The 26,088-nt window shown below is 43.7% G+C and overlaps 1 protein-coding gene across 5 annotated transcripts in view; it reads left to right on the top strand.

The window, feature by feature from the left end:
* LLGL2 (LLGL scribble cell polarity complex component 2) overlaps positions 1 to 18,378 on the top strand; it is a 33,167-nt gene extending 14,789 nt beyond the window's left edge. For 2 of the 5 annotated variants that reach the window (XM_051634747.1, XM_051634748.1), the window contains exons 5-26: positions 1,238 to 1,353; positions 1,961 to 2,119; positions 2,883 to 3,045; positions 3,228 to 3,360; positions 4,123 to 4,177; positions 4,362 to 4,516; positions 7,866 to 8,083; positions 8,586 to 8,653; positions 9,616 to 9,769; positions 9,875 to 9,979; positions 10,245 to 10,537; positions 10,751 to 10,904; positions 11,241 to 11,391; positions 12,081 to 12,197; positions 12,702 to 12,868; positions 13,615 to 13,879; positions 14,557 to 14,710; positions 15,411 to 15,448; positions 15,889 to 15,936; positions 16,468 to 16,510; positions 17,235 to 17,296; positions 17,691 to 18,378. In XM_051634747.1, the coding sequence (XP_051490707.1) occupies positions 1,238 to 1,353; positions 1,961 to 2,119; positions 2,883 to 3,045; positions 3,228 to 3,360; positions 4,123 to 4,177; positions 4,362 to 4,516; positions 7,866 to 8,083; positions 8,586 to 8,653; positions 9,616 to 9,769; positions 9,875 to 9,979; positions 10,245 to 10,537; positions 10,751 to 10,904; positions 11,241 to 11,391; positions 12,081 to 12,197; positions 12,702 to 12,868; positions 13,615 to 13,879; positions 14,557 to 14,710; positions 15,411 to 15,448; positions 15,889 to 15,936; positions 16,468 to 16,510; positions 17,235 to 17,296; positions 17,691 to 17,698 (2,826 nt within the window). In that variant the 3' untranslated portion in view covers positions 17,699 to 18,378. Of the gene's footprint in view, positions 1 to 1,237; positions 1,354 to 1,960; positions 2,120 to 2,882; positions 3,046 to 3,227; positions 3,361 to 4,122; positions 4,178 to 4,361; positions 4,517 to 7,865; positions 8,084 to 8,585; positions 8,654 to 9,615; positions 9,770 to 9,853; positions 9,980 to 10,244; positions 10,538 to 10,750; positions 10,905 to 11,240; positions 11,392 to 12,080; positions 12,198 to 12,701; positions 12,869 to 13,614; positions 13,880 to 14,556; positions 14,711 to 15,410; positions 15,449 to 15,888; positions 15,937 to 16,467; positions 16,511 to 16,745; positions 16,801 to 17,234; positions 17,297 to 17,690 lie in introns of those variants that run through there. The other 3 variants (XM_051634746.1, XM_051634750.1, XM_051634749.1) reach the window with 3 other exon arrangements.
* Positions 18,379 to 26,088: the final 7,710 nt, after the last annotated feature.

Here is a 26,088-nt window from a genome sequence, read left to right as displayed (position 1 = left end):
GTATTTTCAGTACTTTTGTGACTTAGACCCCTCTCAAACAGGTGATGACTTTGTTCCACGCATCTAGGCTCCTGTTACCAAGTATATTCAAATGCTACTTGGTCAGGAATGCTTATCCTAGTGCATTTGGTGCTTTCAGTAGCACTTGTTGCTGTGGAGATGCTCAGTAAAACTTAAGAGTAGCTTTGTTTGGAACTGTCAGTCATTTATCTCAAGCAACATATTGGGAATGGTAATAAGGCCAGAATAGCTCAGGCAATCGGCTGCAGAAGTGAGAATTTTCTTTTCCTTTTGCAGCCCCTGTTCTTTCTGTAGGCCACGGTGGTCTTTCTTCTGCAGAACAGATAGAACAGTAGCTGCTGCTGGACTGATTTAATTATCTTTCAGGAGTTCAAAACAGTACTGCTAACCTCTCCTGCTGTTAACCTTGTTGCCTTTGTGTTTCGGGCTATTGAATCTTGCTGCTGGGGATTGCTGAACAGTTATTGCCACAAACTAAAAATAGGAAAGCAGTATTTTCCAAATGTCTGGTTGCCTGTCTAACCACTCTCCCTTCCCTTGACTGGCAGACTGGTGTTTTGGCCACATACTTAGTTTCCTCATGCCCCCAGTATAGCACGAGTGGCCTCTCTGAGAGGGATTCAATTCTTGAGGCGGTTTTGGATGTTTGCTTAAATAATGGTATAAACTGAAACTCCCACGGGGAGTGTTGCAGCAGGTGTGGCTTCAGCAGGTAAAATGCTTCAATTTGAACATACAGCCAGCAGGGCTGGGCTCATAAAAGGACTCTGACACAACCCTCCAGAATGAGGTTGGACATGAAGAATGCAAGGAGTGTGGTGTAGTAGACTGTATCAGCCCCACCCAAAGCTGGGGTGTGTTGCAGCAAACCATGCTGAGAAGGTGGCGAGCTAACAGCCTGCAGCTGCCTGGCTGAGCTTCACAGCATAGCCTGATCAAGAGCCTAAATCCTTACCATCCCACTCAGTGATAGCTTGTGCCTTTGTCCTATATAAAAGGGTTTTCAGCCTTTAGGCTATTCCTTGTCTCCCCCAAATCCCTTGCTGTTAGCTAAGTGTGTTGCTGCAGTGCATACCCGCTGCTATAAAGAGCTGTAGCTGGCTCCTCAGGGCTGTTGTGGCAGAGAATTACAAACAGCAGCAACTTTATTGCTAGATCTACTGTGTTACATTTAATACTGTGAGTCTGAAAAAAAGTATGTGGTGTGGTTTTGTAGTGCCAGCTGGTGACATTGCTAGATGACAACAGCTTGCATCTCTGGAGCCTGAAGCAGCACAGTGGAGCATCTGAGCTGCGGGAGGAGCACCGCTTCACCTTGAAAGGGCCACCTGGGTAACCCATGAGAGTTTTTGAGTTAATTTGGGCATAAGCAAATAAGAAGATTCTGGTGTTGTCCCAGCCAGAGCTTGTCCTGTTCTTACAGATCCTCGTTCTTGTGAATCCATTAAAGGGGTGTCCATGGAAACCAAGTAGGAGTTGACTAGGGCTTGGGAGACCACCTTTTAAGAGGGTTTTACCACTAGAAAGGGTGACATCTTTTCTTGTTATTGTGCATCCACTTCTGCGTGTAGAGGAGTGTTACTTTTAAGGTTAAATAAATCTGAGCATCCCTGAAGTCCAAGTTTAAAATAGTGCTGTGGTTTTAGTTTCACTTCATCTAGCTCATCTTTGGGTGAGCTATTTTTAGCTCATTTGGGGGCACTTAAGAGATATTTCTGTAAAAAGGCATCTGGGACTTCGTCCACACACTTGTCAGAAGTTTTTGACATAATTTATCTTAAAGCTAGTGTTTTCCTCCTTCAGAAAAATAATGCCTGGCTCAAAATCCCTGCCTATAAAACAAATGACACTTGTAAATATCCTTGTTGTTACTTCTCTCGGGTTCAGTAATGACAGGTTTTTTTGCATGCAGTTGATGAGAGTCTCTCTGCCTCCCCAGGTCTCCACCGAGTGCCACGCAGATTACAGCTGTTCTTCCCCATTCCTCACGCGAAGTCTTGTATCTTGGCACAGAGAGTGGCAACATCTTTGTGGTGGAGCTTCCATCACTCAGACTGCTAGAGGACAGGACCATAACCTCTGAGGCTGTGCTGCAGTGGTGAGTGAGCAAGCAGACATTGCTGGGTAGAGGTGGAATCCCATGAGCAGACATATCTTTTGTTAAAATGTCACCCTCAGTTATGTACTGGGGCCTCACTGTTGTGTTAAGCATTGTTCAGATCTGCATGACTCCTGTGAAAATAACTTTTGGTTCTGGTATGTGTTAAGTAACAGCTTCTGTCCTGGTCCACCCAGTACTGTCAGTGTGGAGGTACAGCATGTGGGTAGAGCTATAGAGGAGACACTTGAAGTAAATCTGAAAACCTCATGCCCTGTTCCCTGTGTTTACTTTTGCAAAAGTTGTTGTCCTTAGCTGGAATTGCACATTTATTTTTTTGACCAGAGGGAGAACTTCTGGTGGTGCTTTGTCCAAATGAGAGTTTTGTCCCTCTGGAGATTCAAGTACTGCTGAAAACTGTCCTACTTCATGTCATTGTTGCTTCCTCCTGACATTTCTATATTACCTTTATTCTGTAAGGGTCACAAGAGAATAGAGCAGGTGAGTCAGACTGTCTTTACAGTCCTGGAACTAATTACATACCTTGAGTTTTCTCTGAAGAAAATAGGGTTGAATGCATCTTCATGTGGCAGGCCCAGTGTGATGTCTTGTAAGACTTTTCTGCTGCTTGAAGGATTTGTGGAAAGATTGTAGTTATTCTCTTCTGTCTGAACTTCCTGTTGCTTAGTTTCTTATTCTTAGGCCTTAACTGTTACAGTCATATTAATTTGTATCAACTTTTCTTGGTTTTCTGCTTCTGCAGGGTACCAGAAGATTACTGTAACAGGCGATCATGTGAATTGGTGGAAGCTCTTCGGGAGCATCCTAAGAACCCTGACCAGATCCTGATTGGATACAGCAGGGGTTTGATTGTCCTCTGGGACCTGCAGAATAACAAAGCAACACATCATTTTTTGGGCAGCCAGGTATTAATTCAATCCAAAGTCAGGTCAGCCGGGGAGGAAGGGCTCTTTTCTTCTCAGAGCACTCTGAAGACAAATAGGTGCAGGGAAATCCTGCCAAAGTTTGTTTTTGTTTTTGTTTTTTTTTTACTAAGAATGCATTGGTTTTGAGGAGGAGAGCAATCACTGTATGTCTTTCTCTTCAGCAACTGGAGAACCTGTATTGGCAGAGGGATGGCAGTAAATTCATTAGTTGTCACTACGATGGAAGTTACACCCAGTGGCCAGTATCCAGTGACAACAGGCAGCCTGAGCCTCTGGAGAACGTGATGCCTTATGGTCAGTAAGTGAGGTTTAACTGTTGCATATTTGTATAAACTCAAACTCATTTTGAGCTTCTGTAGGGTATTCAAGTTGTGTTTTCCCTAGTGTTTCATCCTGATGGCAAAATGCAGCGTTGAGTGAGCCTAGACTAAGGGATTTCAGTCCAGTTTTTTCCTTGGATTTTATTCCTTTACACTGTTGAGTTCTATCCTGAATGTGGAGAGCAAATATGTTGAAGAAATTAGTGTCCTTCATAAAGGATGTTGGTGATTCAGCTCTTTGTTTTAGTTCAAGTGTCCTGTTCAGCAGGAGTTGCTTGGATCTTCTGTAATTAATAGTGAGCTAAGTGGACTTCTTGTTGACCTGAGCAGTGATGAAATGATGCCTCTGATTTGCTGAAACACATCAAATGGGGATGACCTCATCTTTCAAGCATATAGAAACTTCTAAAGCTCTATGACCTTTCCATTAGTTTCAGGAATGCCTGTGTTTTGAACAATCCTTTCTAATTACTAAGCTTCTACAGCAGCACTTCCACTACTTATTTGTTAGCGTAATGGTTCAAAACTTCCCCTGAGTCCAAGCCTTGTTTTGCTGAGTGCTCAGTGTGTCCCTGAAGACTTGTCTGATGTGGCTTGGTCTGAGGAGGTGGTGCCTGCTAATTCAGGTGGCTCCCTTTGACTTGGAGGCTGAGGTGACCTAGGTGAAACAGAACAAGGAACTTCATAATGTAAAGATGCACATCTTGAATTACGGCAAATACCTCTGTTCTCTTAGGTCCTTTTCCTTGCAAGGCCATCTCCAAGATCTATTGGCAGACAACAAAAAATGGGTAAGTTGGTGGTGTATCCCTTCACTCTCACCTGTTTAAAGGCATTTAAAGGGCTCTGTGCACAATATGTAAGAGCCCTTCAGAGTAACGTTAGGAGAACTTTCTGTCAGTTTGACTTGCTTCATGGCTTTGAAATTTTGCTTACTCCTTACTTCAGCATACACTGCTCTGTCTTTCTCTTAAGGCTTCCTTATATAATATTCCAAGGAGGGATGCCCCGGGCTAGCTATGGTGACCGGCACAGTATCTCTGTTGTCCATGGCAGTCAGCAAACGGCCTTTGACTTCACGTCACGGGTGATAGACTTCTTCATAATCTTCAGTTCAGAGCCTACTGCAGGTATGTGATGAAAGGGCATTACTAAGGAATTAGAATAGCTGTGTACGTGTGTGGAAATCTGCCTGGTATAAATAGCATTGGAAACATGAAGGAGGTCAGTTGTTTAGGGGTTTTTTTGAGACCGTAATGGAGATTCATGGAATTTTTTAGGTTGGAAAAGACCCTTTAAGATCAAGTCCGACTATAAGAGATTTGCCATTTAAAAGTGAAGTGTAAAATACTGGTAGAAACAATGGGCTGTTTAAAAATACCCTGCATTCCTCTACAAATTAAGCTACTTTATTAATGAGAAGATCCCTGAGGCTCATGTCTGTGTAAGCTGGACACTGGACATAACCAGGCTGTGGAATGAGTTTGCTGAATATTGCTATTTGGAAATAGCTCTTCAAAGTAGGCAATAATTAAAACCAGAATTTACTCCCACTGAGACACTGTTTCTTTTAATTACTACCTGGAATTATGACTGGGGCTCTGGGTAATAAATCAGCAAAGGGTGACATAAAATCAGCGGTCACTATGGAGAGAACTTAATTTACTCACTGCTGGTGAACCTGAATGTAAACAGTTGTAAAACTGAATAGCACTCATTCCATGGCTTGCTCAGAGCTTGTCAGATTCTTGCTTCTGTTGAAGAGCTTTGTTGCCCTTCCTCAGTAGCCATATTATTATTTCTTGTTGTGGAATTGTAAAGGATTTTCCCCAAGAACTGTTTGTCTAATGCTGGTGTAGTTCTTGCTTCAGGTTAACTTGAAGTAACTCTGAGTATAAAATGCTATTTCAAGTTCCACAAATGTGCAGTATTAGAAGCTGGGTCAGACCAAATTGCATAACTCTAGATGCTTTTTATGGGCTTTCAGGTAAATCTTCTGTTAATGAATCTTCCCAGGTTTTCCAGTTTCTGGGATGCCTAGTAGACAAGTTTCCAAACCTATTGTCTATTGTAGTGGAGGTGGTGACAGCTCCCAGCTACCCACTGTGCAGGTGTGAGCATTCAAATATGTAGATGCAAGTTGGCTCCCTCAGGCCTGTGGTACAAAGCAGACCACACATCCTGGGCAGGATTGTCTTGGGAAAGTGGGCACAAAGAAACAGCTACTGGTTTTCCCCTGACTCTCTCCCCAGACAGTAACAGACTCAAGTCACTCAAAAACCAGTAAAGAAATAGAATGTAACTGAGGTTAAGTGCCTGGGTGTGTTTGTTACAGGTTTTCCCTACACAACACTGACTTCTATAAGCATCTTGCAAATGTGCAGAACCTCTAGGTCTAAACCTTCAAGCTTAACAATGCCATTAAACTTGAAGTACTGTTTAGCTTTTATCAATAAAGAAACTAGACCCTTTTGCTTTCCATGAAGTTGTCAGGGCCGAGATTCTAGATGATGGAAGTATTAAAGATGAAACTAACTGGAGGTTTTTGGGTTAGAGGTTGACTAGTTAAAGTTCAATACCTGGATATGATTAGAACTCCTTTAGTGTGAAGTAAATGCATTTAACAAATTTTATATTTATACTTCTCAAGGATTGAATTCTCTAGTTACCGTGACTTATAGTGGGCACAGGCAGGAGCTGCTACAGGAAGCTGAAAAAAAATGTTGCACTTAGATGAGGAAGTTTTTTTACAATAAAGTGAGGTTTCTGTGGTTGACAAGCTTCTTTGTGGCTGACTGCCTAAGCCTAGTGAGTCTACGTAGCTTGCCTTGTTTGCCCTTAAGCACTCTTCCCTGCAATACGAAGGTATTAATTGTATACCAAAGCCACTTAATTTAATAAGCACAAAGCTTAGGCATTGCAGTATGGTCATTGCTGGTGACTTTCCACTACCCTGAATATGCTGTGGAAACAATTTTTTTTAAAGGCTAGCACTTCCTGTTTGCTTTTTTTTTTAATTAGCAGGTGGATGAGTATATGGCAATCATGACAAATTCTAGGGTGCCTGCTACTTCAGCAACTTAACATAGATTCTTGCCTTAAGCAGCAAGCTCAGATGTGTGCCTTTGCAGGGGAAAATACTGTTAAAACTATTGTTAAAACAGTATTTGGTTAATGTTGGCAGCACGAGTCAGAGTGCAGGGCTGATCTTGCATAATGTAGTATGAGTATGGCATTGTTTATTCTGTTTAGAAGCTCTGCAGGCAGTTGCAAGTGACAGCACGTAATACAGCAAAGTAAAACTGAATGTAGGACATTTTTTCATTAAGAAAATGATTAGTGGTGTGTTATGGCCGTGGCTAGTCAAAGGTGAAACTTGGTGTCTAACTAGAGTGATGCCAAGTGCTAATTACTTCAGGTTAATTTTGCTGAGTGAACAGTGTTGGTATGTGCTTGCTTATAGACGTGCCTTCTTGCAAGTGTATTCCAGGTAATCAAACAACTAAAGGAGGAGGAAAGTCAGAGGTTAGCAGGGAAGGTCATTGAATAGCTGCTAGTTTGCTTCTGGCTCACTGTTCTATCACACCACCTCCCCTCAATGTGACACAGCACAGCTATGCATTCACTTGGATTTCTATAACTGTGTTAATCGTTTATTGGTGTGAACCGACCTGGTTTTCCTCACCAGTTGCTTGTGGCTGTCTTGCAAATGTTACTGCAATACTGTCCTTGTTGACTAATTTTTTTTCACTTTAATTCTAGTTCCACTGAAAAAATCTGAATTTCTTGACTGTGTCAGGTGTCATCTGTAAGGTTACATTAACAGATGTATTTTGTTTGTACTCTTGTCTAATATAGTTGTGAATATAGATTAGATGATGCACACAGTCTTTAGAAAAGAAAGTCCAGAGGATGTATTGCAATGTATGAGAAGCAGGGAAAATGAAAAGAAAGAGAACTGAATTGTAAAGACTTGTCAGTCCAAGCAGAGAAGCATTCTGCAGGACCCAAGGCATTACTGTGTATAAGCAGCTTAGCCTCAATGGACTGTGGTCCTACCACAGTACTAAATGGGTCACTGCTGGGGTGCATGCATGTCTGTCCACCTCATGCTGGTAATTAGCTGTAGGTGAAGTCCTTTAACTTATGGTGAATATGAACTTAAGTTATTTAGCCATTTACATTGTTAACAGATTTTTTTTTTATTCTGCAGTGGAATCTATAAAAAGTTACTCTTGACAGTCTGAGGGGTGGTGTGAAGAAACAAGAATTTGCAGTAAATCTCTTGGTATCTTGAAATCCATTAATATTAGTGCCTCCATAGGCTCAGTTAACACAGAAACATTTGGAGGTTTTGGCAGCAAAAATGTTTGTGTAGAGCTCTGTGATAACAATTGTCATACAAGCTTTACAGAAAGCTTGTTTCTGTTAACCTTGGATGGTCATTCCTGTCAGCCTCAATGAATCTTGTTTCTGCAGAGTTTGATGACCCTTCTGCTATGGTGGTGCTGGCAGAAGAAGAGCTGGTGGTTATAGACTTGAAAACTGCAGGCTGGCCAGCAGTCCATCCTCCATACCTGGCTTCTCTCCATTGCTCAGCCATCACGTGCTCACACCATGTCTCCAACATCCCGCTGAAACTGTGGGAGAGGATTATCAGTGCTGGGAGCAAGCAGAACATTCACTACTCGAATATGGTATGGCAGCTTTTTATGTAGATGCCTTCCCATGCTTTTAAGAACAGCATGACTCCTCAGAGTGTGGGTGGTCTGTGCTGCCAACTGCGTGTGGAGGGATGAGTCCCAGCAGACCTTGTCCTGCCTCTTAATAGGGTCGAGAGAGGCTTTTTTCTCAGAGCACTACCAATACAGAGACTTGCACTGAGGGATTAAAATGTAATATTTTTTCAGGCTCTGACAAGCTAGAAGGAAAGTCTGAGTGTTCCCAGCTGTCAGTGGTAACAAACTTCTCATTTAGAAGCATGGAGCTTTCGGCACAGCTTCTTGAGGAAGTGTGTAGAGTATCTTCTAAAAAGCCCAGCTGGTGTCAGAACAGGAACATCTAATCCAAACAAAAGCCAACAGCATGGACTGTTTCACTGCCACTTGCACTGAAGTTCATGCTCTCCTGCTGACTGCCTATTCTTTGCACAACTGTCACTGCCTAGGAAGTCACAGTCTTCCCTTACTGTATTTGTAGCCCTGGCCGATTGATGGTGGCACCAATATAGCTCCAGATCCTCCGCAGAGGGACTTGCTTCTAACAGGGTATGTACTGAACTGGTAACAGTCAAGGAGCCCTTTCCAGTTACTGCTCTTCCTTATGAACTAACTGAGGCTTTCCTGTGGGATTAAAGTCTGCTCATCTGGTAGGGAAAAGGCTGTAACTTTACAATACAAATTCTCAAAGCTGGGCTGCTAGCTTTGTGAAGCTACTGCTCCTGAGCAAACAGGTAACCTGTAACCCCCCAGATAACCTATAAAGTTGGCTTATTTGTAGTTCTGATGTGTTATCCATTCTCCCCCACTCCCAAACAGTGTAGAAATGCAGGCAGTAATCCAGACTGGTTCAAAGGGTAAAAGTGGAGCTTAATCTTGCAGGTTTTGAAGGATTTTACCCCTTACCTTACACCACTCTGAATCTCAAAAAAGGAGGTTAGCTTGGACTCCTGTCTGCTTTGGTCAGCATGAACAGATCTTGCTAAGCAGTGGAGGTAGCTAGCAAGAGATAGTCCCATTGCATCAAAATGTAGCATTTTCTCTTCAAAGCACTTTTGAGAATTTCTGTGGGCTGTTCAGACTTCATTCTTGATGCAGCAAGTTGTTGGACGTCCTTACCCTTATGTTGGAAGAATGTTGCAAATTTTCACCTGGAGAACTAAGATTAAAGCTTGATGTCTTTCCTTTTCAGTAATAATATCTTTGTGAGGTCGAAGTGTTCCTTCTATATGCAATGCTTTTTTTACTTGTTAGTGCTTTTTGGAGTAATCTTGAATTGTATGCTGGTGTCAGATCATTGGAAACAAATGGGATAAAAAAAACCCCAAACAAAAACCTAAACAAACTAAACCCTCCAAGAAAACTATCTTGAAGCTCTAAGTTGCCACAGCTCAGAGCTTTGTAAACAGTGTAGTTTAATGTTTGGATGAGTTTTTTTCCCTTCTGTTTTATCATCCTCATCTGGGTGATTGTGCTCCTGTGTGATGTTTTTATAACCCTTCCCCATACAGGCATGAAGATGGCACCGTGAGGTTTTGGGATGCATCTGGTGTCTGCTTACATCTCCTTTATAAGCTAAGCACAGTGAGAGTGTTCCTCACAGATGCTGATCCCAATGACAATATGAACACCTTGGGTGAGGATGAATGGCCTCCACTTCGCAAGGTAAGACACCTATTGCTTGTAAAGCTTTCTGAAAACCTGAGGAGTTTTGATTCTTGTCCCGGTTATTGCATCTGCAAAGACCAGCTGCTGTGTTCTCTCACCTAGGTTGGTACCTTCGACCCGTACAGTGATGATCCTAGACTTGGGATCCAGAAGATCTACCTGTGTAAATACAGTGGATACTTGACTGTAGCTGGTACAGCAGGACAGGTATTGAAATACAGTCACCATGAACCTTGGTTTTAGTGTAGATTGTCACAGTGCAACTTGGAGATGTGTTAAAATTGGAAGTCATAGAATCATACATTTCTATAGTCATAAATTGATCCAGTTGCTGAAAACATTGGTGATTCTCTGCTTTCTCTAATCTGTATTTTGGATTTTCATCTGATGCTGTTTATCAGTCTTGAGAGATGCTATAGTTTTGCAGCTGCTGAGAAGGCAGTAACAGCTGGAGCAAAGTTTGTCCTTGCAGGTACTGGTGATGGAACTGAACGACGAAGATGCAGAACACGTTGTGGACCATGCTGAAGCAGATCTCCTGCAGGACCAAGAGGGCTATCGATGGAAAGGTCATGAGAAACTAAAGACTCGAGATGGACCTGTTCGATTTGAAGCTGGTTTTCAGCCATTTGTCCTCGTCCAATGTCAACCACCAGCTGTAGTTACCTCATTGGCCCTTCACTCTGAATGGAAACTTGTGGCCTTTGGTACCAGTCATGGTTTTGGCCTTTTTGACCACCAGCAGAAACGACTGGTATTTGTCAAGTAAGTGCCTACTTCTCAGGAGGTCTGCATTAGTCCCCTGTTAAGGATGGCCTGGAATAGCTAACTAGAGAAGCTGTGCCTTATTGGACCCTGTCCTTCAAGATCTTCAGGAATATAAAGATGTTATCACATTTGTATGTGTCTTGTTGGACTGTTGGGAGTGATTGTGACCCAACAGAATGTGACCATGTGCCTACTGTCTCTCTCTTTCAGATGTACGCTGCATCCCAGTGACCAGTTGGCCTTAGAAGGCCCACTGTCTCGGGTGAAATCCTTGAAGAAATCCCTCCGTCAGTCGTTCAGGCGGATCAGAAGAAGCAGAGTATCCAGTAGGAAGCGACGAGGAGGTAGTGGAAATACCTCAGAGGTGAGGGGCCCACCTTTTTGGGGTCCTGTCTGTTTGCAGCTTGGAGCATGCGGAGTCCTGATTAGACTGTCTAGAGCACAAGGTGGTCTGCAGTCCTGCTATGGTTTCACTAGCTGTTGGTATGAGAGCAAAAATGAGAACTTTGGATGCTGCTGTTAGGTAAAAATAGTCACATTTTTAGACAAAATGTGTTGTCTGTTGCTGAACATATGATGCAGAATATACCTGTTCACTGGTACAATGGTGCTCTCCCTTTCCATTGCTGCCACTCTTACTGTCTCTGTCTCCCCCCCTATGTTTCTGCCTGACTCACCAAATGTCTCCTCATCTTTGAAGGTGCAAGAAGCAAATGCCAAATTTGACCAAGAGGCACTGCAGGAAATGGAACTGGCTCCAGTCCAGCGGAAGATTGAAGCCCGGTCTGCAGAAGACTCTTTCACTGGCTTTGTGCGCACCTTATATTTTGCTGATACCTTCTTGAGAGACAGTGAGTAGAAAAAACATCTCTCCTTTCTTCCAAATGAGTGGGTTTTTTTTCTCCATCTGCCAAGGAATGTATTAGGTTTCACTGCCAGGAAAATTCGGCACCTCCTGTGTCCTACTTTGTGCGATGCTGAAAAACTAATATAGAACTAGAGCATATGTTGTCATGCAGAATTGTTATTTAGCCATTCTGGCTGCTGGCTAATCCAAGGCAAGTCTAGTTTATCTTTGGGTGTAGTCTGTATGTATGGTTTTCTAATGTGCTGGAATGACATCTGGCCTTTTGAGTATAAGCTTTTCCTTGTCTCATTACTTTCAAGTTCACCCCTGTCCGCAGCAGAGCCTTTTAATTTTGGTGTGAGTGGTGAGTGGCTGTGCATCAGAGCCCAAACTAATACTATGCACAAGTTTACTTTGCTCATATGTGATATAAATACATAAAAACTGGATGCAGCAATTGTAGCATCTGCTGGAAGCTGCAGTCTGTTCCCTTGACTCATGTGCCATTATCAGGACTGCTGATGGACAAGTGTTGGGAAAAGTGCTCAGAACCTGTAGTTTCCCTGGCAAGTCTGCCCTAATATAAAGGTATTTAGGCTGTAAACAGAGGGAGGATGTATATAGCTAATGGAAAGCAGTTCTCCAAAGATGTCACAGATGGTGCCTTGCTCATGAGCCTTCTTGTTGCTCCAGGCTCCCGTCACTGCCCATCCTTGTGGGCAGGCACCAATGGAGGTACAGTCTATGCCTTCTGTTTACGTGTTCCTCCGGCAGAGAGGAGGATGGATGAACCTGTCAGGGCAGAGCAGGGTGAGTATGCCTTGGGAATGCAAGGTCCTAACAGAGCTGAGCTTTCACTCTTATTACCCAGGGCTACATACAGAAAAGCAAGATAGTTCAATTACTGCTGTTTATCAGTGAGAGTGGAGCTGAATGTAGCAGTGTCTGAGCTAGTCAATGCTAACTGAAGGGTGAGCTCCATCATTGCTTGGAATGCCTTAGCCTCATTTCCCACTGACTTTAGAAATTATAAATTTGTGTCAGCTGTCACTGAATTTTACCATCAGGCCTCAGTGCACATGTACCTTGTTCTGACAGCTGGGCCTGCTATCTTTATCTAACAATGGTTACTGTTTAACAGGAACCAGTTCTGTCCAAATACCCTTTAACTACTAAATTTTCTAGGCAGCATTTCTATAGCCACGTTGTATAGGTCTCCAGCTCTGAGAATGTGAGAGAGGTTCTAATACAGTGTTTTTGATTAGACTTCTGTTTGGTTTTTTGTTTATTTTCTTCCTTATCTTGCTTGTCTAGCCAAAGAGATTCAGCTGATGCACAGAGCTCCTGTTGTGGGCATACTTGTCTTGGATGGACGCAGCACTCCCCTCCCGGAACCTCTAGAAGTAGCACATGACCTTTCTAAGAGTCCTGATATGCAAGGCAGCCATCAGCTGCTGGTGGTGTCTGAAGAGCAGTTTAAGGTGAGTTTCACCCAGAAGATACATATAGACTGAGCATAAAATACCCTTCCACTGAGCAGTGCTCAGTGCTTTAGCATAACTCTTGAGAGTGCTTATGCTTGCCTGTCTAAATAACAGCCCTGGGACAGCTTTTCTGTTTGGTGCAGTCCATAAATCAGGTGTGTCCTGACAAATTGGGAACTGAGCATAGTGATGCACATGCTGAGCATAGACATTTTATTCCTGTATTACATTATACTCTTTGGACAGGGTTGCTTATGCTTTTAGGAAAGAGCTTTTGTTGTGGTTAGTACAGAGGCAGGAACTGATAGACATTTCTATGGAGCAGCTAAAAATGTTTCTTGTTTCGCACACTAACGAGTCAGCAGAGAAGACCTGAAGGATCTTGCTGTAGGCTGGCCCTGGCTGTTTTTTGTGTGGAAGAGCACCCAGTTAGTGTAAGCCCTGTTCTTTTTCTGTAATAATTTGCAGCCAAATATGGAGAGACTTTGAAAGAATGAGGAGAGAAATACAGTTTTCAGCCTGAGGGTTAAAACTGCTTGATGTCAGAACTGAAACAGAATCTAGTACTGACTGTGGCTGATTACTTCTGCTCCCGTGAGCAGGGGGCAGGGTGATTCAGATTACACCTGTGTGCATTCACTGTCAATGAAAACATTGTTAAAGGAGGGAGCAGCAGATGTCCTGGGGTGCGGGCGCTGCCATTGTGCAGGAAAGAGGTGTAAGGGTCTGGTTTCTCCTGACAGGTGTTCACGTTACCCAAGGTTAGCTCCAAACTGAAGCTCAAGCTGACAGCATTGGAAGGCTGTAGGGTACGAAAGGTGATGGTTGCAAACTTTGGCAGCTGCAAGACTGATGATTACAGTGAAAATGACCTGGCTGTCCTGACGAACCTGGGAGACATTCAGATCATCTCGTTGCCCTTCCTCAAGTTGCAGATTCGCTACCCTTGCATCCGCAAAGAGGACGTGAGCGGCATCGCGTCCTGCGTCTTCACCAAGTATGGCCAAGGTAAGGGTGTGGGTCTCCCAGATCATCCACCTTTGTTGTGTGTTTGAAATGATGGAAAAGGGGTTACAGGGCTTAGAACTGGGTTTGTGAATATATGAGCATTATGTAAATACGTCCATTATGTTTCTGGCCAGTACCAGTTGCCAACAGGTACTACTAGCAGGTGAGTTAGTTCCATTGTTCATGCATACGGTGGCTTTGGGCTAACAGGTCAGATGTGCTCCATAGGCAGCTTCCATCTGGCTTCCCTTCCCTTGCCTAGAGTCTAGAGAACGTGTCTTTGAGCAGCAGACACTCTGGAAATGGCCACGTTGTGCCCCCTATGCATGCCTGTGGCTCAACACTCAAATTGCAGAACTGGGATCCAACATCCTATGCCTGCTGAAGGTGGATCACTGCTTTGCAATTCAGTTTTTACATCTTTCTGTTGGTTTTCATGAGTCAGGACAATACATTTACCTCCCAGCATAATCCTCAGTTGTCCAGTCTTGAGGCTAACCAATCCTTGGGAAACTGGGGTAGTATCTTCCTCAATGATTCCTCTTCACTTAGGAGAAAATGCAAACCCTTTCTGCCAAACAGAGGATGCTTAGATCTGTGGGTGTTTTTTGAATCACCTCTAGTTAAGGAACTGTGTTATTGAGCCTAAGAATTGCTTGTCAATTCCCAATCTGTAGGTTTCTATCTGATCTCACCATCGGAGTTTGAGAGGTTTTCCCTTTCAACCAAATGGTTAGTGGAGCCCCGGTGTGTTGTGGACATGCCAGAAGTTACAAGCAACAATCATGTGCACAACAAATCTGGCATGGAGAATGCTGCAAGAAAACCCAGGTAAACTCTGTTAAAGTCTTGTACACTGATGGTGTTTGAGTAGTGAGATCTACTTGACTGTTTTCAACAAAGATTTGTATTTTATAGAGAATGTTGTATTTAAAAAAAACAAAACAAAACACGAAAAAACCAAACAAACCCAAACCAAAACAGAAAACCCCCAAAGCCAGTGAAGTTTGTTAACAACATTCCTAGATGGATTGCTGTGAGGAAATATAACCTTCTCCCTACTTTTTTTTGTACTTGCAGTACAGCTCATGGGACAAAATAGTAGAGTATTGGAATTGGTGTCCTTAAGCTAGAGTCCTAAACTCTATGCTCTGGGTTGCTTAACTTGTTCGCTAATTATGTGTCTGACTGACATCTTACTTTTGCATAATTCAGGGGGGCTGTGTGTTACTGATGAGGTTGAACTGTTACTCAGTGTTCCTTCTCTTCTCTTGGAACATCTGCAAATAACAGTAGATCTGACACTCATGGAGATCTCATAGGAGTTTTATTCCAAAAAATTTAGAAATGTTCACTGGTGCTTGCAGGCATCTGCATCACCAACATGTGATGGAGCCCTTTCTGCATTCTTGCTCAACACACCATTCAGCATGCACTGGAGCTTCTTGTAGCTGCCAAGAGTTTACATGAATTCTCTGTGTCCCTATGCACCGGAGTCAGTGATTGCTTTCTTCTTCCCTTCCTTTTCTAGGGGATCAGGAAGGAGTTCAGGTGACTATGGAGAAGATGGTAAGCGAAAAATTATTGTACTGAATGTAGCGTGGTGATGTATAAACCCCAAAGCATCTTTCCTCTTGCTGCAGTTATTTTTTTTACCTAAGAAAGGGGAAAATAAGGAGGGATGTTAGGGAAACATTGTGACCTGTCTGTAAATTGCATATGGCAAGATTGCCTTGAAAAGATAGTTTCTGCTGGAAGGAAGATGCTGTGAGTAGATACGGTCTGAAATTACAGATGAGATCTCCCGTTAGCCAAACTTCAATTGCTGGAAAACACAGTTCAGTATGTGAGAGGTTTTAAGGATTAGTTGTGAAGCATTCAGTAAAATCAAAAAGTACTTAACAAGGAAAAAAAAAAATCCAGTTCTATTGTGGGTTTAAAAAAATTGCACATTTCATGAAAAGGGCAAAATATTGTTAGGTAAAAGCCTTTTTCTTATTCTTTTTCAGAAAGGAAGTCTGGGAAGCTGATGGAACATGCCTTACTCAATGATGAAAGTGAGTGAGACGAAGTCTTGCTACTGACAGGGCAGTTGCCTTTCTGGGTGGGAAAAGAAGAAAGCTGCTGGGAATTCTGTGGGTTCCAGTAGTGGGTTCCAAGAGATCTGCAGTTACACAGGACTAGTAGAAATACTGGGTTTTCATGAATTGTAGAAATGAGGGGCTGGACAGATAGTCATGCCCTTAGGCAAGAGCTATTCCACACAGCTGCATTCTCTGCTGTGATGAGAGAAGGATTTTTACTTTCCAGTAGGACTTGTGTAAATTGACAGCTGGAACTGACTTTGGGGCTCTGGCACACTGGGGCTGGCAACATTTCCTCTGGCAAATGGCTGCTACAGTCCTTTATGCCAGCCTTTTCTGTAAGGACCTGGGTGCTGTTGAAGAGTAGATATTATAAGGTCTGACCTCTGTTGTGGGAGGCAGGTTTTAAAGGCTGTTCAGCAGGGTGGTGGAATGTGGCTAGGCTGCTGCTTGAAAGCTTATCTCCTCTGGTTTGGCTCACTGCTTTAACCCTCTGCTTTCCAGAAGTCCTGAAGGAGATCCAGAGTACTCTGGAGGGGGGCAGAGGGTGAGTATCAACCAACTTCTCTTGCTAACAGGTGGGGCTGGCAAGGGAGGGCATTTTTAGCTGAAAGCAGGGGGATGCCCAACACAATGGCAGGGATCCTTGTGCTGGAATCTGATTAAGCATGTATCTTACAAACCACCGAAGGGCCATCATAAGAGAGGCAGGTTCTCTGTCATGTGTTGTCCCTTGACATTTTTTATGAATAATGCTTTGTCTCTTTCTCTCCGAAAAGCAGGAGAGATCACATTCCCACATCCCAAAGGAACAGGACTCTGAGTATTCGCATACAGGTTTCTATTTGTGTCGACCCATACTGATCTAAGGGCAGGCCACATGGGCTTAGTTGGTCGAGGATGGGACTCTGGAGTTTTAATCCTGGCTTGACACTGTCACTTGGACATGTTCAGTATCTCTGCTCCCATTCTGTCTATACGGTAGAGCTAAGCTACCACCATGGGTGCGGGGCTTTATCTTGTCTCCCTAGAATACTGATGTTCAGGTGACAGGGGCTACAGAAGTGTAGATAAAGAACTGTTGTTTGCAACGGATGCCGGAAGCTTGGTGGGATTGGTAACTGCTGGTGTGTAGGGATAAAGTGACTGCCTGACATGCTCTGCTCTGCACTTCCTCTGGACACTACCTAATCCTGGTCTTCTGTCAGCAGCTGGGAGTGGATGGGATGATTCTGCATTGCAGTAACAGACCTTTTCTTGTGTCATTGCAGGAGCTATGCAGAAAGAAATTTGGCAAGAAGTCCATTAGGACATGGACTAAGTAATGGAGGAGGTAGGTGAGGCTAAAGATATTTCAGGCCTAGTGAAGTAGCCAAGTGAAGCATAAAGTTGAAGAATTTGGCTTCTTATAAAATTAAACTTGTTTAAATGGCTTGTGATAGTGTAGAGCTCTGGTCTGAATTTTCTGATGAGAATCTGCTGGCTGAATGATGTGTTAGAACTTTTCAGCACCTTGAGCCACAGGAGGAAATATGCTGCATCAGCTTTAAAGGAAGAACTAAAAGTCCTTTGAAGGCTCCTGCCTAACTCTTAACCTTACCTTAAAGCAAGCTGGAGAGGTAGCCAGACCTCATAGCAATCATTTCTTGAGTGTATCAATTTATTAGCTCTGATACGTTTCCAACTTCTGGTTTCTAAAATGGCTTTTGCATCCTTTCCTCCCAAAGCAGATTGACCAGAATTCATCGTGGACTTCCTGGCATTGGATTGAGTGCCATAACACTACTGATTGGGCAAACCGTCCCTGGGGAGAGGCCAGCATTGCTCCCTGCACTGCAGGCCAGCGAGCTGCCACTTGCATGCACCTGCATGCCTGCCTGCCTCTGCCTCCCCTTTTAGTGCCTCATTAGAGACATCATCTCTTGGAGCCCCCCCTTGCATTAGGACAGAAGTGGATCACCAGGTCTGATGCACCACAAGCCTCTGAGTACATCTAACTTTTAAATGTTTGCACATTTCTCTTTTCTACTGGGCTGGGTTTTAAATTATAAATGTTACTGCCTTGGTGCAGGATTTTAATAAACGCACACTGTTACCTCCAACTGGTTTAAAATTATTTTTTGTACAATTTTTTAAAATCATATGGGTATTTCAGTTTTAGCAGAAACATTTTAGAAGTTTACTTTTTAAAAAAACCATAATATATATATATATGCTAGATTCCTGTGACTGCTGTATGTGGTATCTGAATGAGTAATTTTGGTTTTTGTTTGTTATGGTACTGTTAACTGGCTTTACGGATTTGGGTAGAATCTATTTTTGTAGCCATTCAAAATCAGAGGAAAACTAATTGAACTTGATTTTTTTGTTTCAACACTACATTGCTCCTTTTTGGAAATAAAACTCTGAATTCCCTTTCGTGGTCCTTGTCTGCTCTCATATCTGTTATTTCCATCAGCAGCTATTTTCACACAGGCAACGAGCTCATGCCCACTTACCTTTTGGAGAAGGTGGAGCTGTCCCTCTCTGAGCTGTGGAGGCAAAGAGCACTGCTGGAGATCTAGTGGCCTTGTGAAGCAAGGCGGTGGTTTGGAGAAGGCCATGTGGCAAGCGAACTGTCCTGCAATCCTTACATTGTGTTGCCAGGAAAAGGCACTGGTTCAGATCATAGTCCCCAGAAGGGCATCTGCTAGCTTGTCCTGGAATAACTTGGGTGATCACACACTGAAGGGAGAAGCAGTTGATCTGGCAATGCTGCACTAATCAGCTAACGGGTTTTGACTTCAACCTGGTGAAACTCTGTGCAGAGCAGTCTGTCACACTTTAAACTTCTGGTTCCATTGTCCCTGACCTAAGGCCACTTTTTTCAGCTAAGAAAAAGAACAGTATTCTGATTCATATTTTTTTTCCTGTGACTTGCTTGTAGCACTACAATTGTTAGTGAGAGGATGAAATCCCAGACTGGGTGCTGAGCTGTCATCCTGGCCATGTTTTGGAAACCTCTCTTTGGAAGCCTATTGTTTTGGGGCCTGTTTTTACCTTTCTGAGCAAGGTGGAGGGATCCTTTTTGTCCTAAATTACTAGGGTGGCACTTTCTGTTCTGCAGGAGATTATGGTTGCAGAGTTGCTATTGCTAGGTGGCATTTCAGGTACCCTTCTACAAGCATTAGTATCTCCTTTGAGACCTAATTTATTGCTGATGAGGTTTTAGAGAGCCTTCTCAGTGTGGTCTGACTAACTAGTTTCCATTTCCTTATTTCTACTAGCTTCATTATTTCCTTGTTTCTATTGCTGCAGGATTGAGGCTAACAGAAAGGTGGCTTGCTGTTTTCCACCTCTTGTGCCAGGTGGCACTGATGCTGCAAATTTACAGGAAGTTACAGTTTAATGGGCAGCTCCTGAGCTGGTGTGATCCTGTGTGTGTGCATCATCCTGGCACACCCAGCTGCTTTTTTCTGCTCCCTGCAGATGGAGTGAATCTAATGCCTTTTCTGAGTATTTCATTTCTGGCAGGCTTAGGGTAAGTGACCTGGCAGTCCTGCTCAGAAAGGGCAAAAGCAGTTTATAACTTCTCCTCGGTTCCAGCCACATAACTTAAAATCCAGTAGCTCCACTGAAAGAGTTAGACGAGTCACAAAAATCTCATCATAACTTGTGCATGTTCAAGTGAATTTAAATTTCAAAACAAATAACTTTATCTAAGCTTCTGGTTATTTTCCTGAAAGAAAGCACAAACCAAAATGTTAATGGGATTGAGTAGTTTAGGATGTGTGTTGATTTTAATGGCAGATTTTTCCTGGCAATGTTTATTTGAATCCTACAGTGGAAGGATTCACAGGAGCAGAGGCATTAAGAATCCTTTTAGAGCTGCCATGCCTAGAATACAGTTGAAATAGCAAAGGGGCAAATCAGGAGAAGGCTGGAACTCATGTATCATGCTTTCAATTATATTCTGCAGTGAGCAAGAGAGGATGGAAAGGCTCATGACCTCAGAACCAGGATGTATTTTTTTTCGAGTTGTCATAAAACTACTAGGAAGTAAATTCGGTGATGGGATGAGATGTTCGTGAAGGATGGAGTCTTCAATGAATGTCTGTAAGCAGCTTTTGAATTTAATGGGAAAAAAAAAATCCCTCTGCATCTCTCCCTTTCAGGAATTTCCTTCTGAGTCTTGCCATTATGCTTAGTCTGCCTGTCAGCTGGCAGTAATAATAATAGCCTGTTTTTTATCAGACAATTCAGCTGTTGCCAAACTCCTTGAGTTTTGAGCCTACCTCTGCTTTTCACTTGAATTCCCCTTGTTTGGGATCTGATAGAAGCTTGCTTTCTCCAAGAGCTAATGCTTAATGCTTGGAAGCACTCTGAGGGCTCATTGGCCCTCATTAACATTATTGCCAGTCAGGCTTTGGCTGTGCTCTCCCCTTCTCTTGCTTTATCCAGTCTCATTGGGGTCTGTCCTCTTCACTGCAGGAGCTGAGCTGCTGCTAACACTGGCTGCCAGTGCTTGAAAAAAATCCTTCCTTATAACTAGGCTGGCAACGTGTTCCCTAGCCCTTGCAGACCTGTTTCTCTGCAGAGGGGAAAGTCTTGGATCACAACTAAAGAACAGTTCAAATTGTCCACATCTGAATACACATACTGAGTACCTAATAAGGGATGCTGTTTTTATAGTGGCCTGAGTTTTAGGTCAAATGCTTTCTTGTAATGTGAACTCCTTTGTAATGTTGCACATTTGGTGCCAAAATTCTCTAGTCCTAGAAAAGCTTGGCCTGGGGCTCTTTTTATTTTTGTAATAGTAATGCAAGTTTTCCTCAGATGTTTAGCAACTGAATATTTGCTGAATTTGTCTAACAGTTATATTAGAAGAACATAATGTTAGAAAGAAAAGTACCTTTCATCTTAGTCATAACGCCTGAGGCATGTCTGGTTAGTGAGAGAATGAACACTTTTTGGCTTAATTGGTCTGTTTCTTAAAATATGGTTTGTATCTATTGCAGCTAGAATGAATGCATGCCTGGACTGTAGTCCTAAATTCAGCCTGCAAAGCATGTCACTGCCTATGCAGCCTGATGAATTGGGTTCTTTAATAAGAGCAGGACTGGGATCTGATGTTGAATTAACATGGCTGAAGAATGAGACAGGCTTGAGTGGGAGTTTTCTTCGCAATTATTGCAATTAGTTCCTTAGCCCAACAGTCCTTGCTTAAGCCACATTTATTTGACTTGGTGATCTCTCTCAAGCAAAGGCCAAGGTTGTGTTGCAACTGTAGTGGATTCCCTGAGGTAAGCCAGGTAGGGAAGAAGCTGTCACAAGCCCTTGGTCCCAAAAAACTCGGTGCTTTCACTAACAGGGTTTTGATGGTCCTCCTGTAAGCTGCACAATGTGAAAAGGCTGCTGTAGCAGTAGGATGGCCCTTGAGGTCACCCTGCTGTGGATTAATTTGTTCCAACTGTTGTTTGGGTAGAAATGGTCGCTTTCAAGCAAAACCCCTTGCCAAACATGTCTGGGTAGTGGTTTTCTTTGTACTGTGTCTGTGGAGATGGGTAGACTGGGGTGGCCTGGCTTTCTTTGGTTTAGTGAATAAAAGTAAATGGTTGCAGGGAAGGTGGATATTCTCCACCTAACTAGTTTATCTGTTAGTCTTCCCCACAGCACCAGAAGTGTAAACGAGTGAAATAAATGCTCTCAGTGTCAGTGAACATCTTCCACTGAGTGGCTGCATGTAGCTGCAAGACTTAGGTGTCAAGAGAGAGGGCTGAGGCCATGACTTGTCAGCAGAGAGGGAGGAGTTCCTTCCCTCCTTGGCCGGGTCCACAGCCTCCTGCCAGGCGAGTCTTTGTTGCTTTTTGTCACTCCAGCCTCCGTTCGGAGACGCCTCTGGAGCGGGAGGGCTGAGCCCGGAGCTTTTCCAGGGTTTGACGCTGCTGCCGCTTCCCCTCGGAGCCGTGCCCGCCGTGAGGGGCTGCCTGGGGACCGGGGCTCCCCTCGGAGCCGTGCCCGCCGTGAGGGGCTGCCTGGGGACCGGGGCTCCCCTCGGAGCCGTGCCCGCCGTGAGGGGCTGCCTGGGGACCGGGGCTCCCCTCGGAGCCGTGCCAGCCGTGAGGGGCTGCCTGGGGACCGGGGCTCCCGCCGGTGCCGCCCGGCCCTGCCCGCCCCTCGCGGGGCACGCGCCTCTTCCCGCCCTTTTCCGCCCCGTCAGGCGGTGCCCTCGGAGCAGCTTCCCCGGCACCCGGGCCGCTCTAGAGGTGCAGCACTGAAACGTTTCTCTTGTGTGGTAATGGTGGAGCGAGGGCTACGGGAGCCCGGGGCAGTCCCAGGCAGCACCTTTGTTCCCTAGAAACATGCTGAAGTGTCCTGGGTGAGGTCCCGATGCTGCTCATGGCTACCACCGTTGAATACCTTCTGAGCATGATGTAAATGCATAAAATGCTTCGCCTTCAGGATACTTTCCCCTCAAACTCAGCCCCAGTGTCCATCCCTTGCTCAGCAGTGGGTCAGAAACGTTGTTCCTTACACTGCTCCTGCAGCAGCCTCTGCTTTCGCCACCTAAAATTGGACTGTGAAAGCTAGAAAGCAACAAAGGTGGGTGTGGGGATGAGGAAATTCAAGTGAGTCAATCTCTTCTGCCACCAGCTCTGAGGAGAAAGCCACCACCCCGGTGCTGGAGGAAGTCACGCCCTGCAAGGTCAGTCAGCTCTGCCAGGGACTTCAGAGGGACTGATTTTCTTGTAATGAATCTCTGTTGTGTAAACAAACTCCTGATTTTCCTGTTGCATCTCATGAAGATGTGCTTTTTGCAAACGTTGACTGAACCTTGGGGATGGTAGGAGGAGAGTTGCCAGGAACACAACAAGGACAGGAGAGCTAATAAGCTCCTTGCACTTGTGGCCTGTTTCAGTGGAAAGTAGTTGAAAAGGTGCTTTGATGTGTGGCTGTTACCATTGCCTACCACTTCCCCACCTAAATGCACAGAGACTGCTGCTCTCCAGCTCTTTGTTGCTGGGCTTTTGTGTCTAGAGCTAGGTTGTATTGTAAAATGGCTTTTTGGTGAGGGGGAATTTCTTTTAGATGGATGGTCCTGAGCACACGTTGACAGCAGTCTGGGAGAATCACCCTAGGTAGGAAGGACCTGTATTTCCATGGGCAGAGCCCAGCCTGTCATTGACTGTTCCATTTCAAAAGATAAGGATCTCTTCTTTCTGTATGCTCACGTGGCAAATGAATCTGTTATGTTCTTATTCCTAAAGAGACTCTGGATGTTGTTCATTTGTCTAAAGTCAGCCTCCTCTGCTTATACATAGGACAGGGACTTAAAAAAATAATAATCTTGGCTCCTGCTCACACTCTTTCCTTAAAGGGAACTTAGCTTTATCAGATAGCTAAGCTGAGCTCTTAAAAACAAAACAAGCGGATCTGCTACACAAGGATATTTCTGAGCTGCTGAATGACATCCCAAAGTCAGATGTCACAGTTCAAGTCCTGATGGAGTAAGAGTCCAAGGAACAGAGAATATTGCAGGTTCAACTAAAGGCTTAGTGTTATTTTGGGAGAACCTGCTGGTTTAGGCAATATATTGAGTTGAAAGTGGTTCAAGCTATTGCCAAATGAACTTTATTCCAAACTGCAAAGTCTGAAGATTATTGGATTTGGAAGAGCATCTGTCATGTTAACTACAGGAGTGGAATTTGGGAGAGGTGTATTCTTAAAGGGTGTGATTGTTCTTCAGACAAGTACATTCTCCTGTCCTTATCCTGACACAGATAAGAGCAGATGAAATGGAGGCTTGTGACCAAAGGAAGTTTGACAGCCCTCAATTGGTTTGATGGCCTGTGATATTGGCACTGCTGTGACAGTTTGCTCACCATTGAGACCTGATGATATTTGACTGGACTGTCATTATAGGAAGACATTTTGAATGCCAATGAGCAGTAATGAGGACTTTAAGAAAAAAATCTCAAGGAAGTTCAGTTCTGTCAAGTTAGGCCCATGAGGCACAGTTGCTGGAAGTAATAAAACTTAAGCACTGAGTGATATGAAATTAACTTTTAAAAAAGACTGCTTTAATTTTTATACTTGGTTGACTTGCTGGAGGTTCCACAGCAGGTGGCAATGCCACCCTGATGTGCTTGACTTAAGATTGCTTATGCACAAAAAGGAAACTTTCCACTAGAATGTATACTACATGGAAGTAACTCAAATTCTCTAAACCTTGTTTAAGTTGTTATCTGTTGAGAGGTATTTATTACTTATAAGGATATCCCCTGTGTATAGGGAGAAAAGAGGCCATTGTAAAATGAACAGGGTTTTATCTATAGAAGATAAAGGAAATTAAATATCTGCAGTAGAACAGAGCACGAGATACTGACAGGCTTGCTAATATTAAATGGGAGAAAATGTTTATCATCCTTTAAAATAAATGACAGGCTTTGGGGGTGATCCCCTTGTGGAAGAGTCTTTGAGCATGTCTTCCAATGCTTGGCTAGGCAAACCACTCTCAGGTTGCCCCAGATCTTTGGTAGCAAAGCATAGTAAGAGTGCTTGTTCTTGCAAAACTGAAAAAGCAGTGTAACAGGGCACAAAAAAGCATGAGTGGCTCAATATCACACTAAAGTTTCTGTTGTTCCATTATAGAATAATTTGCTTTTGACAAAGCATATGTCAAAGTTTCAAAACCTGACCTTCTAGATACTCTAACCTCCCTGTAGTCTCTTCCTTGTTCTCCTCCCAGAGCTTAAAAGCTGTAAAAGAGTTTCACATATGTTGTGTTGCTGCTAAGAGCTGTTCTGCCCTCCTGTGTCACTTTTTCCTGCTCCTTTTCTTCTTGTACAGCTATGCAGAGAAGGGGAAGGGGAACATGCCTTATTTTAGGCTACCCAGGCACCTCAGTGTGCTCATTAAAAGGAAGTGTGATGGAAGCACACAGGTTACATCCTCTTTAGTTATCTTCTCAGTAGCACAGGACACACAACAGCAGTGAAGATGCTGTAGAATGACACAGGGTTATTCACTGTAACCTGCTCTGGTTACCAAACCAGAAAGATTAATGTTAGTACAGGCTTGCCTGGCCTTGCAGCTTCAGTTTACTCTTTTTAGACACTAGCTACAGAGGTAGGTCAGGGGATTAGGAGGAGGAAGTCTGAGATGTGTCTTAGCATAGTGCAGGCTTTCGGCACAGACCCAGAGAAAGCCCATTTCTCCTGTAGGGTGTAATACCATCTGTACAGTGCACTGCTCTGTTGTTCAGGCTGACCTCTGGGTAGGGGCCCTGGGACACTGGCTTCCAGTGTAACAGGATCATCCAGCCTCATTGAGTGGCAGACAATTGGGAAACAAAGTGCTCCTGAAATATTCAAGGAGGCTGTTTTCAAACATGTATGTAACTTAATTGTTTTGGTTTCTTCTTACGATCATTAATACTTTATTTGGTTTCCTCAGGTTATTGCTGGGGAAGAGGACTTTAGAGACCTTCTAGCTGATCTGAAAATAGCTTGAAGAAGGAAGCTGAGGCCTTACCAGTTTGAAGCAGTGAGAGGCCAGCAATTCTCTCTCAATAGCCTGGGATGTAGGCTCAAGGGAGAACATTTTATGTCAATATGAGGCAACAGGTGATATGGAAGGAACCGAGTAGGTACTTTAATGCAATGAGAGCTGGAGGTGGAAACGCACACAAAAAAAGGGAAGATGTTTTTTAAACCAGCCTTTTAGGCTGCAGAGTTCTGAAGAATTTACAGTCAAATGGTGGGTCTCATGTGTTTTCACTCTCTAACAACATTTTTAAATGATAGTGATTGGATACTAGCTGAAAAGACCAGATATTTTGTGTAAATGAAGGAATCTTTTGGAAACTGAGGAGTCTTGTACTTTCTCAAGGAATATAGCCTCTTCTTTAAATCCTTCTGCTCCTTCCAGCTGCTGCTGGAGTCCCTGCTCAAAGCTGTTTCTCCAAGGTAAAAGAAAGAGCTTCTAAGTCAGAGGAGCTGGCTGGCTACAAATTTTCCTTGGTACTGGTATCCCTGAGTGGCACATAGCTGGCAAATCTAGTGTACTTCCCAGCTCCTTACCACAGCCAGCATTGCCTTCTCAGTCCTGTGTGTCCAGGGAGAAAAGGGCAGTGAAGCTGGGAAA

The sequence above is a fragment of the Apus apus genome, chromosome 17 (genome assembly GCF_020740795.1).
Source record: "Apus apus isolate bApuApu2 chromosome 17, bApuApu2.pri.cur, whole genome shotgun sequence".
Classification (NCBI taxonomy): domain Eukaryota; kingdom Metazoa; phylum Chordata; class Aves; order Apodiformes; family Apodidae; genus Apus; species Apus apus.
Note: the sequence above shows the minus strand (reverse complement) of the source record. Positions and strands in the feature narration are given on the sequence as shown.